Genomic DNA, 19,229 nt, shown 5'->3' with positions numbered 1-19,229 from the left:
GCAATACTGATACTTTGATAATAATACTACATATATATATATTATAATTTTAATAGGTTCCGGAATTTATATTTATATATAATTTTGAGTAATTTTTTTTTTGCGTAAAAAATGTTTTAGATTTTATAAATAGTTTTTGGATATTTTGTGCTGTATTATAAATAAGACATCAGATTTTTTTACTGTTATAAACGTTTGCGTTTACTTTATTTGTAAATCTAAAACCAAAGACATAAAAATATTATTCATCATTTTTTTGTCGACATATTATTCATCATATGTGTTGGTTTTTTTAAAAGAACCTTCAGAAAATTTTAAAATTATAATCCAAGGTGATGGGGCTAATCTTAACCTATTAATATATAACATCATATGTTAAAAAAAAAAATCCAAGGTGATGAGATGTGAACATAGCAAACAGTCTGAATGAAGAGAGACAACAGTGTAAACAAGAATTCTCATGCAGACAACAACTGAAACATGACAAACTCTCAGATTGTTATTAATACAAACAATTTATTCAGTTTTTGTGATAAATAATGAGCTCAATGGAGTTGATAATAAGCCTTTACCTGAGTTCATACACCATTCTCTCTGAAAGCTCGTCGCCCACAACCTTGCGGTAGCTTTGTAACATCGGCTCCAATTGCTTCCGGCCTACAGGATTCAGCATTTTCCGTAGATCCTTCCAAATCCAACGTTTGTTTTTGTTATCAGCATGAGAGTTTGGTAATGGTAAACACTGACGACACCCAATTAGCTTTGACAATGATCCAAAACGAAAGGGAGTTTCCTTTACCTTGTATCTATACTGCGATCCATATAGACCGATAATAATGTTGTCTATATCTGACTCAATGTAAGTGTCTTCTGATTCACTTTCATCCATTTCTTCATCCTCATCATCATCACTGCCGCCCATAAAATGGTCATTCGTCTCCCCTTGTTCCATGTCTTCATGTGCCGCGAGAGTTTCGGAAGCATGAGGTAGTAAAGAAGATTGGTTTTGTGATTCCTTGATATCAGACAAGATGACATATCGCTTTTTATCAAGCAGTGGTCTCGCTACTTCAAATGGAACCCACCTGAAACACACAACTCCGGACTGCTAAAGTACTTAAACTTACATAAGCAGAGGACATACAAATCACTCAACACAAGTTCAAACTCAGTGACTCATAACGGGTGTATTCAATCTAAAATATTTGATTCTAATGAGTTTTTAAATAGGTCAATAATTTTTGTTAAACCACTCTATAATCTTATTTAAAACCATGCGATTTGGATTCTTATTTTTATAACAAAGAAATTCATCTCAAACACTCTAGAAACACTTAAAGCACTCTAAAATCTACAATTTTAATTTTGTTCAATAAGTACTTTATGAAATGGATTTTAAAGCAGTTTTTAAAATTCACACTTGAATAACAAAGAATTTGTTATTATAATACAAATCACCTCAAAATCCTAGCGTACATTTCTTCATTATAGTTGATGAGCTAGTAACAAAAAACAGGTATAGGTATGGTGGTAACTTACTTGAAACGAAGAGGACACAGAAGCTCAGATGGACGATAAGCTGCTTTATACCTCATCTTGCTACAAGAATGTATATAGTAGCCAAGATAGTAATACTCAAGACTCGGACAGCGAGCTTGGCTCTCTCTGACCCAGTTAATTTCCTGTATCGCGGAATACTTCCCTAGAGACAAGAATGCATAGTCCGGATCCCAGAATAAGTACACACTCGACAAACATTTAGGCAGAATATCAACAACCCCAACAGCCACCAGACGCCCGTCGACTCTATACTGCTGGTGGAAAGAGCCGAAGCCGCAAGGCGGAACAACCTTCTCCTCGTCATCGCCGCCACCTGAAGGTTGAACATATATCAAAGGAGAGTCTACCAAGAACCTTTTGTATGAACTCTCTACTACGCGGCTTGGGTTGTCCTTGTGGACTTTGAGCTGATAGCGTTTGTATAGCTCGTGCTCTTCGGGGTCGAAACTGGATCTTTTTAAACGCATCTCCAGCTTTTTTGGCTTTCTCGCCTTGTGGTTTTCTGAATCCTTCTTAGCGTGAAGGGTTTCATTAGGAACAACATCTTTTTCATAGAAAGAATCTTTGGAAGCTGAAAGAAAGTTGATATGGCCTTTAGAGACCTTAATAGATATGCCAGGAGTTTCCCCCACCTTGCTAATGGCACTTAATAACATCTCAGAGATAGTTTCAGGTGATAGCTTGTTTCCTTCTATCTCCACTTTCTCTGATGTCAGTGTGCGTTTTATTGCAGCTGCTATTGCGAATGCAACGTTGCTTGTGTATAAGAGTTGTTCAGGACCTTTAGCTAGTTTCTTCTTTTTATCACATAAAACTTTCCTCACCGAAGCTTTGGGTATCTGCATATTAGAAGGGAACTCACCACTCTGTATGCATAGTTGTACAGCTTGATCAATCGTTTTAGACAAATCATCCATCACTGGTTCAACTTTACTTTTTTCTTCACTTCTAGTAGTCCCAAGTGAGGAAGAAGCACCTGTTTGTTCCCTGGGCTGCCCATCTAGTTTGCCATCCAAGAACCTTTTGACAAAAACAATGAGAGGAACAATTTAAAAAAAGTCAGGAAGCTTTGAAAAAGTTTGATGATCTTGAAGAAAACAGAGTTACACCATCACAATCATATGCAACTAAGATAGAAATTAAAGACTCAACCAATAACATGAACAATTAACAATTCTAAAAACTTCCATCTACTGATCCAAACACACCTTTCTAGTCTCCTAGACACTCGCTGCTGCTCTTTAGAAGGAACAAAATCACTTGCTTTCAAGCGGATCGTATAAGAAGGGCAGCAAGTTTTATCCATCTCATGCTTGTAAAGATAACAACCAGATCGTCTCCAGCCTCTGTCAATAAGAGCTGCAGAACACACACAAAAAAAAAAAAAATAATAATAATAATCTCACACTTTCCATCATATAACTATCTTCAACAATATACTTTTATGTTTACAAAATAAATGTGTTCATCACAGAGTCAGCAACAGACCTTGGTAGTCACTAACGGTAAGAGTCTCTGCTGATAAACCTGCATTGGCAAATGCAAAAACATTCACTAACATTGAAACATCTTGTAGTTCAAAATAGGAACAAACCGAAACACTTCTGACACAATCATAAAACCATCACTTGTAATAAAACCATCAGTTCGTGAATATTTCATTAAAGTCAAGATCCTAATCCAATCGTTTTTTATTCAAATTTAACAACATACTCTACAAACATCGAGTAATACATAGAAGAAAGGTAAAATTAAACGAACCGTGGGAGATACTGGAGCGAGCTGGGGATTTACAGTAGCTGCAAGTGCTTCTCCGTCGGCCATGATCAGCGATCACGCTTTCTCCTCCGCCTAAGCCGTCGCGGATGCTACTCGCGTCGTTAGCAGATTTCAGTTTCTTCGAAGACATACTCGGCGAGATTGAGAAGAAAGTCCTAAGCTCCTTCCGATTTAGTAGAGAAGAAGAAGGGATCAATATCAAACTTATTGACTTTACATTTTTGTTATTTTCTAACTAACTTATATGGGCTTTTCATGGGCCGACAGGAAAAAGGAACTTAACCATACGTTTTGTACTAAAACGTTGCATGTCTTGTACGCCCCGTCGCTCTTTAGGGTTTTGAACTCCTGCACCATGAGAAAACTACTGCAAAAGATCTCGGAGGATCGTCAAGCCGTCGTTGGACGGTTAAACGGCGGCGAAAGCTCGTTGACGATCCCAGATGATCTCGTATTCGAGATACTATTGAGATTGCCTGGTAAAAGTATAGCCAGATGTGGATGCCTATCGAAACTCTGGGCGTCCATATTCGATAGTCAAGATTTCACGGACCGCTACTTGACAATATCATCTGCTCGTCCTCAGCTCTTGTTCGCCTTCCAAGAAGACGGCGAGTTTATTCTTCTTTTCCTCAACTCAGAATCAAGAAGATGTCCGATAACAGCCACTTATCATATGAGTTTCCCTGTTAATGATGTCAAAGAAATATATAGTCCTATCAGTGGTTTGGTCTGCTTTAAAGATAAACGGATCGCAAAGGGAAGGAGAGTGTGGGTGATATGTAACCCTAGCACCGGACAGTCCTTCACTTTACCTAGAATGGAGATATGGGGTGAGAAGCTTTTTTGGGTATGATCCGATCGAGAAGCAGTTCAAGATCTTGTCAATGACATACGCACGCGTCGGTAACGCCGTCTCTAAGGAGCACCAAGTTCTGACATTAGAAACTGGGAAACTCTCATGGAGAATGATTGAATGTGGCGTGCCTCATTTTCCTCATTCTAATTCTGTTTGCATCAATGGTGTTTTGTATTACAAAGCAAAGCTCAACGGGTCTTGTTTGACTGGTGATATGATGATAATGTCCTTTAATGTTAGGTCTGAGAAGTACAGCTTAATTAAAGTCATGGAGCCCTTCATTGACGCAGTGCGTCATGCAACAACTCTGGTAAACTACAATGGTAAACTGGCTTCAATTAGGGAGAGTGAGTGTTCTTATTTTCGTAGAGAAAACACAAGTTTTGAGATGTGGGTTCTAAATGACCTAATGGTCCAAGCATATTTACAAACTGCCTCAGATGTGGGGGGGATGTAACTGGAGGTGTCTTCTTACACTGTGTTGGAGTGACTGATTCAAATGAAGTTGTGTTGGCAAATCACTCTCTGGACGGCCCTTTCTATGTTTTCTACTACTGTCTCGAGTCAGAAACTATCAGACGAGTTGAAATCCAAGGACTGGGAGCGTTTCGTGGATTCAGAGTTTACACCTTTGTAGACCATGTGTAGGACTTTAGAACAGAGCTAGTTAGGCTAGCTCTTAAGTGATCTCATCCTAAGAAGTATCACATGGTTTTAATAGCCCTTTATCTTACCGCTGGTTTCATGTTTTCTACTGTCTATGATGGTATTATCTTATCCTCTTGTTTAGTGGTTCATGTAACTAAGGAGCAATGTTTGTTCTATTTATCTAAGCCAAAAAACGATTCAGTGTTGTTACATCGTGATCCACTACAACAACAATTAACCGAAGAGGACGGCGAGATTGGAGAGTTTGACGAAGACAATTCAGATTCATCATGTTCATCATCAGATAATTCCTCAGATGGAGAGTAGATACTCTTTTATGAATGTATATGCAAATTACTTTTAAACATTGTAGATTTCTTCTAAAAACAAATTATGGGTTTGAAACGTTGTATACTTTTAAATTACAAAAAATAAATTAGATTTGTTGATTCTAAAATCGAACGGTTTTGATTGATTGATTATATACGGTTTTGATTGAATGGTTAATATGTCATGTTCAAAGTTTTTAAACTGTGAGAATACAATGGTGAGATTTGTAAAACAAAAATCAAACTGAAACTCTAAATTGATAATGTCCGTCGGTATTTACCGACATATTTCCGACGAACCCCTCAAATTCTAGGTGTTCGTCGGAAATACGTCGGTAAATACCGACGGAATACCGATGAACCCCTCAAATTCTAGGGGTTCGTCGGTATTCCGTCGGTATTTACCGATGCATTTCCGACGAAACCCTCAAATTCTAGGGTTTCGTCGGAAATGCGTCGGTAAATTCCGACGGAAAACCGACGGACATTATCAATTTAGAGTTTCAGTTTGATTTTTTTTTAACTTTGAATCAAAACCGTATATAATCAATCAATCAAAACCGTTCGATTTTAGAATCAACAAATCTAATTTATTTTTTGTAATTTAAAAGTATACAACGTTTCAAACCCATAATTTGTTTTTAGAAGAAATCTACAATGTTTAAAAGTAATTTGCATATACATTCATAAAAGAGTATCTACTCTCCATCTGAGGAATTATCTGATGATGAACATGATGAATCTGAATTGTCTTCGTCAAACTCTCCAATCTCGCCGTCCTCTTCGGTTAATTGTTGTTGTAGTGGATCAAATACTCCTTGTACTCGGCTTCTGGGATTTATTGACATGACAACGATCCAAGGATCGTTCCTTTGCCTAATCCGCGGATAACGAATATAGCAAACCTGAAAAATTATAAATTATATAAGTCGAAGTAATTATATATGATTACTTCCGATGGAAAATATATTTCAACATACATACCTGGTCAGCTTGTGAAGCAAGAATGAATGGATCGTAAAAATCCAGTCGTCGTCGCGAATGTACAGATGTAACACCGAATGCGTCAGTGCTTACTCCGCGACCAACAACGTTGTCGTACCACTCACAGTTGAAGACAATACATCTCATGCCAATCATTCCCGGGTACTGAATTTCCAAAATCTCGCGTACGTTACCGTAGTAGACATCGTCTCCGGATGACGAAGAAACCCCACAATCAATTGTTCTCCTTACAGTATTTTCCTTAAGAACTCTGAATGCATATCCTCGTGTGCAATATCTCGGATATGACTTTGCAACAAACTTTGGACCACAAACTATCTCACGTAACCAATCTTTAGGTGGGTGCCCAATAGCTAAACAATGGCTTACCTATAAAAACAAAAAAAAAATGTTTTCGTTCATTAAAAGATAATAAGTAAAACGGTTAGTTACCACTAATTACTGATTAGACACTTACATAATCAGAAAGCCATGTTGCAAAGTTGTTTTGCTTGAGTTGTTCGAGTTGTTCTTCTGTCGCATCCGGGTACTTTAAGCGCATCTCTGCCAAGTAAATACTGTAAAAAACACAAAAATGTTAGATATGTTTCAAAAATATTGCAAATAATTCATATTTTTAAATCTATGTACCTCTCATATTCAAGAATGTCTTCGCAGTTTGTAAGCAAATATGTGTGCAAATGAGCATGCTCAGCCACTGTAAGTATCCGGTCCGTTGACTTTCCACTATGTCGTCCAATTTGTGTAAACATGTTTGGCACATAAACATAATAAGTTGCCCTTTCACCTCTATCATCATGCCGTGCAGGTCTTCGACTTTTTGTTCGAACTTCTGATGGAAAGTAGTATTCAGCAAAGTTTGAGGTTTCCTCATTGATGCACTGAGCCACTATTGATCCCTCCACCTTGCTTAAATTCTTGACCTTCTTCTTCAGATGAAACATAAACCGTTCGTACAAATACATCCACCTGTACTGCACGGGACCACCGAGTGCCGCTTCTCTCGCAAGATGAATAGCAAGATGCTCCATAACATCAAAAAATGATGGAGGAAATATCTTCTCGAGGTTGCATAGGATCACCGGTATTTTAACTTCCAAATTGCGGATACCATCTGATGTGAGTGATCTCGAGCATAAATCACGGAAGAAAGCACTTATCCCTACATACACGAAGAAAACAAATTCCATAAGCATATATATATATATATAAGCATTAAAAAATAATATGACAATTAATTTAACTATGTTAAATTTTAAAGTACCTGCGGTTGCTTCGTGGACATTTCGTGGCAATAGTGCGGAAAACGCAAAAGGAAGGAGGCGCTGCATCATTACATGACAATCATGGCTCTTCAAGCCAGTAAACTTCCCTTCACTTTTGTCAACACAATTACGCAAACTTGATGCATAACCGTCTGGAAATTTAACACTGTGTGTTATCCAATCAAAAAACTCTTCTTTTGCAGTTGCATCCAGTCGATATATGGGAATAGGACCTTTACCGTGCTCATCAACATGAAGTTCGGGACGAGCACAAATATCAACCAAATCCAGTCTTGACTTCAAGTTATCCTTCGTCTTGCCTTGGACATCAAGGATGGTGTTCATCAAATTGTCGAAAAAGTTCTTCTCAATATGCATGACATCTAAACAGTGCCGCAACAAATGAGTCTCCCAATAGGGCAAATCCCAGAAGATACTCTTCTTATGCCAATTATGATTTTCCCCTACACCATAAATCGGTTCATGTCCGTTTCCACCCACGTCTGGCGTTCTATCTGCACCAAAATCTCTTAATTGTTCCTTCAACTTTTTGCCACTTACTTCTTCAGGTGGACTGTCAAACACCCTCTTGTTCTTTGTAAACAATGTCTTACTCTTACGATATGGATGATCGTGTGGTAGAAATCTCCTGTGACAGTCAAACCAACACGTTTTCCGACCATTTTTTAGTTGGAAAGCATCTGTGTTGTCTTGGCAATAAGGACATGATAGCCTCCCATGCGTGGTCCATCCAGATAACATACCATATGCTGGAAAATCACTTATTGTCCACATAAGTACTGCTCGCATCTGAAAATTCTCTTTCCGCGAAACATCGTATGTATGAACACCGTGCTCCCATAATAATTGCAGCTCATATATCAATGGCTGAAGAAACACATCCAGTGATCTCTTAGGATGATCTGGCCCGGGAACGAGAATTGAGAGGAACAAAAACTCCCGTCGCATACACAAATGTGGTGGTAAGTTGTAAGGTGTCAAGATTACCGGCCACAATGAATATTGTCTTCCATGCTTTCCAAATGGACTGAAACCATCTGTGCATAATGCAAGATACACATTTCTTACCTCAGATGCAAATTCTGGATATGTTGATTGAAAATGCTTCCACGCCTCTGCATCGGAAGGATGTGTTATCTCACCATTTGTTAAGTGCTCAGCATGCCATCTCATTGGTTCTGCTGTTCGTTCAGACTGATATAACCTCTTTAATCTTTCAGTCAACGGCAAATACCACATTCGTTTGTATGGCACCGGAACTCTTCCAGTCGTATCCTGATAACGAGGTTTCCGACAGAATTTACATCTCTCCCTGTTCTCATCTGCTCTCCAGTAAATCATGCAGTTATCGATGCATACATCTATCACCTGATATGGTAAGCCAAGACCAGCGACCAATTTTTGTACCTCATAATATGAGCCAGGTGCAAGATTATCTTCAGGAAGAACATCTTTAACAAAATCTGCAATCGCATCCACACATTCTTCAGCCAAATTATAGTCAGTCTTTAGCGCCATCAATCGACTTGCGGATGATAAAGGTGAATGCCCATCTTTACATCCTTGATACAATGGCTGCTTAGCTGCATCTAACATTTCAAAAAATCTTCTGGCTTCTAGATTGGGTTGTTCTCGTTCTCCTTCCTCTTCACATGGGAAATTTTCTACATTGGGTTGTTCTTGTCTATCTCCTTCCTCTTCACCCGACGGTAAATTTTCTCCATATGCATCATATACCATCTGAACAGTCCCTATCCCAAAATCTACATCCGTGGTAGGTTCATCTAACCTATCGGCAGTTTGAGGTTCGCTACTACTACCATACTCAAATCTTTCTCCATGAAGATACCAAATCTTATAACCACGTGTAAATCCTTTCAAATATAAATGACTCCATACTTCCATTTTTTTGACACGGATATTATTCTTACAAGTAGAACATGGACATAATAAATACTTACTTGTTCTTGCTTCCGGTTGACTTTGAACCACCCCCATGAATTCTTGAATACCACGTGCGTATTCCTCCGTAAGTAAATTTGTATTTGGATCCATATGAGGTTGATCTAACCAAGAACGGAAATTATAAGGAGTACCCATAATTTATATTGTTTTGTTGTGATTTCAATGAATGAAGGAGAGGTCGTATTTATAATGAATTGGAAATCTTTCCGACGGAAAATATTCGTCGGTATTCCGTCGGGAATCATAACGGCTAAATTAACGTCCTAAACCCGTCGGCGTTCCGTCGGTAATTTAAACGGATACTAACGGCTACATAATCCGTCGGTATTTCGTCGGGAAGTGCAACGGCTGCAAATTCGTCGGTTTTCAGTCGGGAAGTATAACGGCTGTTCAATCCGTCGGTATTCCGTCGGAAAAACCGACGGAATTATGACCGAATTCTTTCATGGTCGGTATGCCGTCGGTATTTCGTCGGTAAGTGTCAATTTTTTGCAACGGTCATATATTTGTCAGTTTTTTGTCGGTTTTCTGTCGGGATCGTATGACGAAATACCGACGAATGTATTCTGTCAGGATTTTCCGACGCAGTTCCGACGAATTTACCGAAATATATTTCCGACAAGTTTTCGTCGGAATTCCGTTGGAAAATCCTGACAGATTTTTTTCGGTCGGTTTTTCCGTCAGTATTGTCCGTGTTTTCTTGTAGTGCGTATATTAATCTTAACAAATGACAATATATACATCAATAAAAAGGGTCGCTGCTTCAGGTGGTTAGCATCCCATTCTTGCTTTTCTCTCAATACATCAATGTCTAGTTTAAGTAGATGCTTTATTGGAACGTAGAAACATGCAGATATGCAAAAGCTTTCATGCAGATTTCACCTTCTTCGAAGACATACTCGGCGAGATTCAGAAAGTAAATTTTATATATTTTTTACAGATATGCCTTCAGATATCGCCAATATGATCGCTGTCCGAACTAGAATTCGTGATAAACAAATGCATCAACAACTGAAAGCTGATTTGGTTGAACATATATGGTGTAAATTTGGACGTTATGAAGACAACAACTGACGACGATGCTTCTTTCAAATTATTCTCGTTTATTTTAGTAATATGTGTTTTGTGTTTTTATTTTAAAACCTATGTTGAAAATCTTATCTTTTAATATTTTTTATTTAATAAATAAATTTCATGTTAAAAAATATATATATATTTTTTAAAGAACCCTTAGTTAAGAAACTACCATTGGAAGCACAAAATCGAACTGTTTCTTAATTAGATTTCTTAAGTCCACTAAGTACACTTATATATTTAAATAACCACTAAGACTACGGATAAAGATGCTCTAAGGCCACCATTATCCATGTCTCTTAAGTGAGCTCTTAAGAGGTGGGTTCCACCATTTTCTTAAAACCTGGCTCCTTCTCCTCTTCTACAAGAAGCGACTTTAGTTGAGCTTTTGTACTGTTCGCGGACTCTGACACGTGATGGTCCGCGATTTGATCGTTTTAAAAAAAAATATCAGACAAAAAAAAATACTTAAGAACCCTAGCGTTAATCATGCTTTAACATCCATCCTATATATTCTTGTTTCTTTATATATTATTGTTTCTAGCATGCAGATATTCAAAAGTTTCCATGCAAATTTCACCTTCTTCGAAGACATACTCGGTGAGATTCAGAAAAAAACCTAAGCTCTGCTCCTTCTGATTAGAGAAGAAGATTGATCAATATCAATTAATGAGAAGTGCATCTATTTTCTTTTCATTGACTTTATATTTTTTTCTTTATAAATTAATTTTTCCTAACCTATCTAGGCTTTCATTATAATGAAATGGGCCGACAAGAAAAATATCTTAAACCATATCTTTTGTCCTAAACGTTGCATGTCTTGTACCGCTCTTCGTTCACAACTTTGCTTTTGCTTTTCACGACTCATTAGGGGTTTGAGCTCCTCCGCCATGAGAACACGGCGGCAAAAGATCTTGGAGGATCGTCAAGCTGTCGTCGAACGGTTAATTGCTGGCGAAACCTCACTGCAGATCCCAGACGATCTCATCTTCGAGATACTCTTGAGATTGCCTGCTAAATGTATAGCCAGAGGTCGATGTCTATCGAAGCTCTGGGCTTCCATACTCGACCGTCAAGAATTCACGGATCACTACTTGAAAAGATCATCTGCTCGTCCTCAGCTCTTGTTCGCCTTCCAAGACCGCTGCAAGGTGTTCTTCTTTTCCGCACCTCAAGATGACAACTCGTCTCTGATAACCGCCAGTTATCATATGAGTTTCCCTGTTAATCGTGTCAAAGAAATATATAGTCCTATCAGTGGTTTGGTCTGCGTTAAAGATGAACGGATCTTAAAGGGGATGAAAACTCCAGTGACGGTGTGGGTGATATGTAACCCTAGCACGGGACAGTACTTCACTTTACCTAGAATGAAGACAAGGAATAATAAGTGTGATGTGAGAAGCTTTTTTGGGTATGATCCTGTTGAGAAGCAGTTCAAGGTTTTGTCAATGACGACACTTGCACATGGCAAAAGAGATCTGGCCATCTATAAGGAGCACCAAGTTCTGACATTACAAACTGGGAAACTCTCATGGAGGATGATTGAATGTGACGTACCCCATCATCATGGGATTAATTCTATATGCATCAATGGTGTTTTGTATTACAAAGCTAAGAACGGAGCTGATTCTTCTACCTATGGTAAGGATATTATAGTCACCTTTGATGTTAGATCTGAGAAGTTCGGGTTTATTGAAGTCGACAAACCTTTCATTCCAGTTCATACTCTGATAAACTTCAACGGTAAACTGGCTTCACTTGAATCTTACTCTTTTAATAGAAGAAGCCCAATTCATTTGTGGGTTCTAGATGACATAGAGAAAAATGAATGGTCCAAGCATGTTTACAAACTGCCTGCGTCTTGGGAGGATGTAGTTGGAGATGCCGACTTATACTGTGTTAAAGTGACTGCTTCAAATGAAGTTGTGTTGTCAGGGTACTATCAACGCTCTCCTTTCTATGTTTTCTACTACAGTCTTGAGAAGGAAACTGTCAGAAGAGTTGAAATCCAAGGAATGGAAGCGTTTAAGCATTTCCAAGTTTACACTTTTGTAGACCATGTAGAAGACGTCAAGCGTATGAAAGGTGTTTTAGGACTAGCTCTTAAGTGATATCTTCTTAAAGTGAATGATCACGGCCCATGTATTTCCGCTGGTTTTTATGTTTCTCTTATCCATGATGGTAATGTATCTTATCCTCTTGTTCAATGGTTCATGCATCCAAGGAGCAATGTTTTTTCTATGCTAAGCCAAAACAGTTTTTTTTTTTTTTTTTGGAGCAACAGCCAAAAACAGCTCAGTGTTGGTTTTACATCGTATTTTATATTTTGACAAAACATTGTACCATTTGGTTAGCATCCTATATTCTGGTTCTCTCTATGTTAATAACATCATTGTTTAGTTTAAGTAAACGCTTTATTGGATTGCAGACATTCAAAAGCTTCCAGAAATTATTATGAAAATTGAACTAAACCTTGTGTGTGGCCAAGCGTATCTACTATTTCTTTTTATAGGTTTTTAGTTCAGAGCTTCATCATTAATGGAGTCTAAATGAAAATTCAACAAAATAAAGAAAAGAAAGCTTGTTCTGCTTGTAACTGTTATTATATACATGACTCGAAGTTCAAGAAAAGCCTCTGTTCTCGAGTGTGCAAACTCATTTCTTAACAAACGCGGATTCAGCCAAGTCGATGGCTCGAGCAAGACCAGCAGCTTTATTCTGACACTCGCGGTGCTCGTCTTCCGGGTCACTATCCGCTACCACACCAGCTCCAGCTTGAAGATAAGCCACCCATTCACGGCGTTTGTTAGCATCTTTGTAAGAGTACATCGTATTGTATTGACTCGCTGTCGGGAAAACAATTGTCCTAAGGGATAAAGCAATGTCCATGTCACCAGTAAAGGAGACTCCACCAAAACCGCCACTGTATGGTCCACGCCGTGTAGGCTCCAGCTCGTCGATTAGTTCCATGGCTTTTACCTTTGGTGCTCCACTAACTGTTCCCACTGGTAGAGCCGCACGTAGTGTGTCCCAGCAAGATAAATCGTCTTGTAACTCTCCTGTCACCTGAACATAGAATTTAAAAAATGATCAGAGGAACACTTCAAACGAGAATATGAGCCAAAACACTTACCGTGGAGCTTATATGCATAACATGGGAATAACGTTCGATGTTCATGAGCTTCTCCACTTTCACCGAACCGTATTTAGCAACCTTTCCAACATCGTTGCGGCCGAGATCAACCAGCATGATGTGCTCAGCGCATTGCTTCTCATTCTCTAGCAACTCCTTCTCTAATCTTTTATCTTCAACCTCTGTTTTCCCTCTCCTGCTGGTTCCTGCTAATGGCCGATTCACTATCTTGTTCTGCTTTACTTTGGTGAGAATTTCTGGACTTGATGCTACCAATATGCATCCTCTAGCCTGATAATAGGACATAAGCATTAATTGTTATCCACCACAACAACAGAATACAAAGTTTTCTCTGCTATTACAAACCTGCAAATAACCCATATATGGACTTGGATTCACAACTCTTAGAGCTCTATAAACTTCAAAGGGATCAGCAAATGTTCTCCTTTCAAAACGCTGACTCAACACAATCTGGAATATGTCTCCTGCGAGTATGTGTTCTTTAGCATTCACCACAGCCTCCTTGTACTCTTCGCGTGTCACGTTTGAGTTTTCCAACGCTGGTCCAAATTGCCGCGTCTGAAGATTCACGTTACCTGCAGCCAGCTTTGGCCTAAATAAATAAATTTCAAGGTTAGTAACCAAAAAAAAAAAAGCTCACAAACTAACTAAAGTCACAGAGATACTTACGGCTCAATATCGTGTAACTTAGCCACCAATGTCTCCAAATGCTGCACTCCATTACTGTATGCCTTCTCATAGGGAACGCTCCCATCTAGTCTAATCCAGTGGATAACATATGCTTTCTGTACAAAGGGAAACCAAATTTGAATACTCCACAGTTAATCAAACAACAAGGATAGTAACAAAAGTATTACCTTCTCCACGTGATCAAATACAATCACATCGTCATATAGACCAAGATGCATGTCCGGCAAGTTCCTATCATCCTCAGGGGCCTTTGAAAATGGAAGTTTCCTTTTTTCGACGTAGCGAACTGTGTCGTACGAGAAAAAACCAACCCAGCCACCTATCATATGATAAAGCAAATCACATCAATAAACACCACTTCAGGTAAAAGATAAAGCATTCTTCCAGGTTCCATATTCTAGCAAGTGAAACGCAATATAATAAAAAAACAAAAGACAGATTACATACCACAGAACGCATCAGGAAGGTCCTGAACTAGTTGAGGATCAGGGTTCCACGACTCAGAGATTTTCCTCGGGATCTCCATTGGATCCTCAACGTATTCCTCAATCATGCTTCCGTTCTTGTGATCCATAACAATAACTTTATTCTCCTTTGCCACGATCTCCATCGCAGGCTGAGCCCCAACAACGCTATAACGACCCTGTTAAAGATCAATCAAAAACAATTAGCAACTGAAGAATATCAACTGATTAAAAAAAAAAAGAAAGATTATATTCTTACAACGCTGGACATCTGAGAGCCAGGCTCAACGGACTCGAAAAGAAAACTAGGAGCTTCACGGTCATCTTCTTTAACCAAACAACGGTACGCAAGAACGGGAGTGAGCTGATCAGAGAATATGCAGCTGTATATTGGTATAAGGTTCGTGCTCTTAGACGCATCGGCCAGCTTTTTTGTATCAGTCACTGCAAAATAACAAAATGTATCAGAACACTGCGAAACGAATATTCCTATTCGCAATCAAAACCAATCGAAAATGACCAGAACAAGTCAGCTCTAGTGGTAAAGAGTTTGCGGGTGGCGTGTAACTAACTTCCGCCATCCTGGGTTCGATTCGCGTCGAGAGCGACTATTTAAAATGTTTAGGTTCCGGCAAAGAAGGGAAAACTTGATTACCAAAAAAAAAAAATCAATCGAAATTTACTGAAGAGTATAACCGTTTTAGAGCATTGCCTCACCTATTGAAGCTTCAGGAGGCGCAGAGACGCATTTAATCGAACGGAGAGAAGGCGCGTAAGGCGAGCTTCTACGGGAATAGCCAGTAACGGTCACAGAAGAAGAGAGTACGTGAGAAGCAGCGGAGGGAGCGAGCCGGCGAGAGAAGCTCAGCGGTTGCATCGACGCCACATTCATGGAGGAAGAAGACATCGTAACGGCTGGGGAAAAAGCGGTGGTCACTGGCTCCGGCGGCCGGAATGTTGAAATGATGTGCGAGCGAGCGGTTAAAAGAGTAATTAGTTTGTTAATATTCTATTCGAATGGCGAATGAAATAACGAGAAGATGGCTTATTTTTATAAAAGACTACGCGTGGCATGACCATGTGACTAATTAAATTGTATTTTACGGTAATACCCCTTACCTGTATTTTCCTTTTTAGCTGGTCCACGTGCATGCACGAGTCTCGCTGTTGCTAAGATTCTATAGACAAGGTGGCTGGCCGGGAAGCTAACTCATTATGGACTTGTCTTTTTATTTTGGAGAAAATAAGGCAAAGACAGACACCTCAGCTATAATTATATTTAATTGCTTTTAAATCATAAAGATTACCTTATTATAATATAAGATATTTGACCATAAAATCATACTGGTCTTAAATTAATATGTATTTTTTGCGAAAATGGTAATTAATTAATGGAAGATAACAACGTATCCATCCAGACCGATCCTCCAGACCATGTCCTTAGAGTGACACATGCATAACTAGATAAGCTATGATGTCATCGTTATATTAGTTTAAGAATCACGATGTGTCACTCCCTTTATGCATGTAGTTATAGAAAAGATTAATAATTTATAGCATACTAGCAAGTAGCAACCTGAACAAAGCTTTCCATTAATTCTCATTTCCAGACCAATGATAGCCTAACATATGTATTCTATTCTTTCAATAATAATGTTAATTAGTATAATAATACACAAATGAAATGTGTTTGTACAATATTATGGATGTAGAAATTTTGACCTCTTCTCGACTTAACAACAATAGTATATATTTGGAACTTGGAAGGTTGTTTTATATGCTACCAACCAAGATCAAATCCATCGGCATGAAAAGCATGTGATTTTGTTATACTACTTTTACCCTCCATATGATAATCCGCGCGCGCATGCGCGTGGTGAGTTCTTATAATAATGTTTGTTTATTAAATGGTTTTAACATTTTGCAACACAACAATCTTTATCGATTATAAAATGACGAATACAAATGTTGGTCTCTTAAATATATCATCGTTGTTGAACAGTTAATGTATCACATTTTATTTTAATTATTTTTAAGACTTCATATGCACAAAAAGAAATTAAGTTTTACGGCTAACACAAATCACCAAAACTAAATAGGCAACGTCGATTGTATAATGACGAAAAGAGATTAGGTTTTCTGCTCTCGATTTGTTTACTATTGACTCTCCATAAATGATTTCATTTTCTACCTCTATAGAATTGTGCTTTCGTTCTCGTCTTTGTTTCATTGATATGACTTAAGTCTTTTTTTTTTGTAACTTGTTTTATGAATTCGGTGAATTACATAAGTGTCAATTAAAAAAAGGACATATGTAAAAATAAGTTTCACTCCATATACATATCTAAGAATCAATTTTTTTTAAAAAAAAACTGACAAACTATATTAGCATGTTAGTGTTCAAATCTAATATATCAAACTGTTATAGAATATAAGTGCAGACTCGAAATATAAATGTTTGTCTAGTGTCTAGTATATATTCACCAGCTCGGTCTAAAAATCATCTAATTAGAACAACAAAACAAATTACTTATTTCACCAGTTCAAGTAATATATGAATCCGAACGGGTAATATCCGAACCCAAATGGAAATCCGAAGATAACCAAACATAAGTATACTTAACCTTATATTTCTAGTATATTTCTCTTATTTGATTCAAAATATTTATATTAATGATGCTTAGACCATGATTAACCCCAGTCTCTTAACTGGGGTTCTTAGCTTCGGCTAAGAGACGGTTCTTAGCTTTTTTTTTAGATTTTAACTAAGAAAAGCTAAGAGCCGTCTCTTAGCCGAAAAGTGTAAAAAAAACAAAAAAAATATCAAATCATGAGTTAAAAACCCCGACTAAGAAATCATGCTCTTATTGCTCAAAATTAAATAATATACATATAATTATGGACAAAATCATTTGCTACTCACTTAAAATACATATCAAGCTCTTGTTTCTTGTTTTAACAAAAGTTACATCTAAAATTTCAAAACAACAACTAAATTAGTGTCTTTCTATTTTTAAAGTTTTATCTCCAAACCTATTAATAGTTTAATCTTTTAAAAATTAAAAAACCAGTTAAGTTTATATATATTTTAAATAAAAAAATAAACAATGAATAATTTATTTATTCTTTCTTAAAAATTTAAATATCCAAACCCGACCCAAAATATCTGAACCCGAACATAAAATACCCGAATCCGACTCAAAGTGTAGAAATACTCGAACGGGTTCTATACCTTTATACTGAAATATCCGATACAAACTCAAACGTGTGTCCGAACGCCCACTCCTATGATATATGATCATTTTTATCTTGCTTGAACAAAAAAAAAGTTAAACCATTGATTACAAAATTTTCAATGTGAGACTTTTACCATTTTTAGTAATTTATAGTCGTTTTTCAAAATTCAAAATATAACATATAAGAAAAAATCTAGTTTTTTTTATTGTAAAGAGACTTGACTTTGGTTTTACAAAAGGTGTTTTCACCTCTTTGTCGGGAACCCAAACATTGTAAATAGTCCCTCCCAGCGCGAATCGAACCCGGGTGGCGGAAGTTACAGCCGCAACCCCTTTACAACTGGGCCAACTCGACGTTGGTCAAAAGGTGTTTTCACCTCTTTGCCGGGAACCCAAGCAATGTAAATAGTCTCTCCCAGCGCGAATCGAACCCGGGTGGCGGAAGTTACAGCCGCAATCCCTTTACCACTAGAGCTGACTCGTTCTGGTAAAATTTTTTGTTTGAAATTAAATATGACACACCCGAGGTTCGAACACAAGACCTTATACACCATGGTTATCATCAAACGCCAATAGACCACATCATATTTTGTTAAAAAAGGTGTTTTCACCTCATTGCCGGGAACCCAAGCAATGTAAATAGTCCCTCCCAGCGCGAATCGAACCCGGGTGGCGGAAGGTACAGCAACAACCCCTTTACCACCAGAGCTGACTCGTTCCGGTAAAACTGTTGTGGGTAAACTTTTTTATAGTGACTGACCCCACCCCGAAAGACCTCGCATCCAGGAAAACCCCTTAGGATTTTTTTGGAGAGGTTTCAGCACCACCCCGCCGACAGAGTGTCGAACCCGCGACCTCTGGCAGTCGTGTGTAAGAATCCCTTCAGTACTGCCGCTAGGCCACCTGAGGTATCTCAAAAGGTGTTTTCACCTCTTTGCCGGGAACCCAAGCAATGTAAATAGTCCCTCCCAGCGCGAATTGAACCCGGGTGGCGGAAGTTACAGTCGCAACCCCTTTACCACCAGAGCTGACTCGTTCCGGTAAACTGTATAGGTTGAACTTTTTATAGTGACTAGACTCACCCCGAAAGGCCACCTCGCCAGAAATCCCCGTAGGGATTTTTTAGTTAGCCCAGTACCACCCCGTTTTCCCCGAGTATCGAACTAGCGACCTCGGGTAT

At 38.2% G+C, this 19,229-nt stretch overlaps 4 protein-coding genes and 1 pseudogene across 4 annotated transcripts; 2 read left to right on the top strand and 3 right to left on the bottom strand.

Moving 5' to 3' along the window:
- Positions 1-398: 398 nt before the first annotated feature.
- Positions 399-3,537, bottom strand: LOC106313031 (arginyl-tRNA--protein transferase 1). Its single transcript, XM_013750749.1, has 6 exons — positions 3,322-3,537; positions 3,049-3,087; positions 2,769-2,919; positions 1,540-2,580; positions 800-1,085; positions 399-685 (listed from the first exon to the last, which is right to left on the bottom strand). Exons 1-6 carry the CDS (start codon positions 3,467-3,469, stop codon positions 569-571), a joined length of 1,782 nt encoding a protein of 593 aa, XP_013606203.1. The 5' UTR covers positions 3,470-3,537; the 3' UTR covers positions 399-568.
- Positions 3,538-3,694: 157 nt separating this feature from the next.
- Positions 3,695-4,846, top strand: LOC106315335 (annotated as a pseudogene).
- Positions 4,847-5,796: 950 nt separating this feature from the next.
- On the bottom strand, positions 5,797-10,132 carry LOC106313531. Its single transcript, XM_013751359.1, has 5 exons — positions 7,445-10,132; positions 6,811-7,342; positions 6,638-6,737; positions 6,160-6,549; positions 5,797-6,080 (listed from the first exon to the last, which is right to left on the bottom strand). Exons 1-5 carry the CDS (start codon positions 9,564-9,566, stop codon positions 5,874-5,876), a joined length of 3,351 nt encoding a protein of 1,116 aa, XP_013606813.1. The 5' UTR covers positions 9,567-10,132; the 3' UTR covers positions 5,797-5,873.
- A 1,263-nt stretch (positions 10,133-11,395) lies between these two features.
- On the top strand, positions 11,396-12,695 carry LOC106317404 (F-box protein DOR-like). The gene has a single exon (XM_013755227.1). It carries the CDS (start codon positions 11,396-11,398, stop codon positions 12,614-12,616), a length of 1,221 nt encoding a protein of 406 aa, XP_013610681.1. The 3' UTR covers positions 12,617-12,695.
- A 360-nt stretch (positions 12,696-13,055) lies between these two features.
- On the bottom strand, positions 13,056-15,844 carry LOC106318281 (anthranilate synthase alpha subunit 1, chloroplastic). Its single transcript, XM_013756186.1, has 8 exons — positions 15,531-15,844; positions 15,073-15,257; positions 14,797-14,992; positions 14,517-14,668; positions 14,329-14,444; positions 14,005-14,251; positions 13,639-13,929; positions 13,056-13,571 (listed from the first exon to the last, which is right to left on the bottom strand). The coding sequence occupies exons 1-8, from the start codon at positions 15,718-15,720 to the stop codon at positions 13,161-13,163; spliced, it is 1,788 nt and encodes a 595-aa protein (XP_013611640.1). The 5' UTR covers positions 15,721-15,844; the 3' UTR covers positions 13,056-13,160.
- Between the last annotated feature and the right edge of the window lie 3,385 nt (positions 15,845-19,229).

The sequence above is a fragment of the Brassica oleracea genome, chromosome C9, assembly GCF_000695525.1.
Source record: "Brassica oleracea var. oleracea cultivar TO1000 chromosome C9, BOL, whole genome shotgun sequence".
Lineage (NCBI taxonomy): Eukaryota > Viridiplantae > Streptophyta > Magnoliopsida > Brassicales > Brassicaceae > Brassica > Brassica oleracea.
Note: the sequence above shows the minus strand (reverse complement) of the source record. Positions and strands in the feature narration are given on the sequence as shown.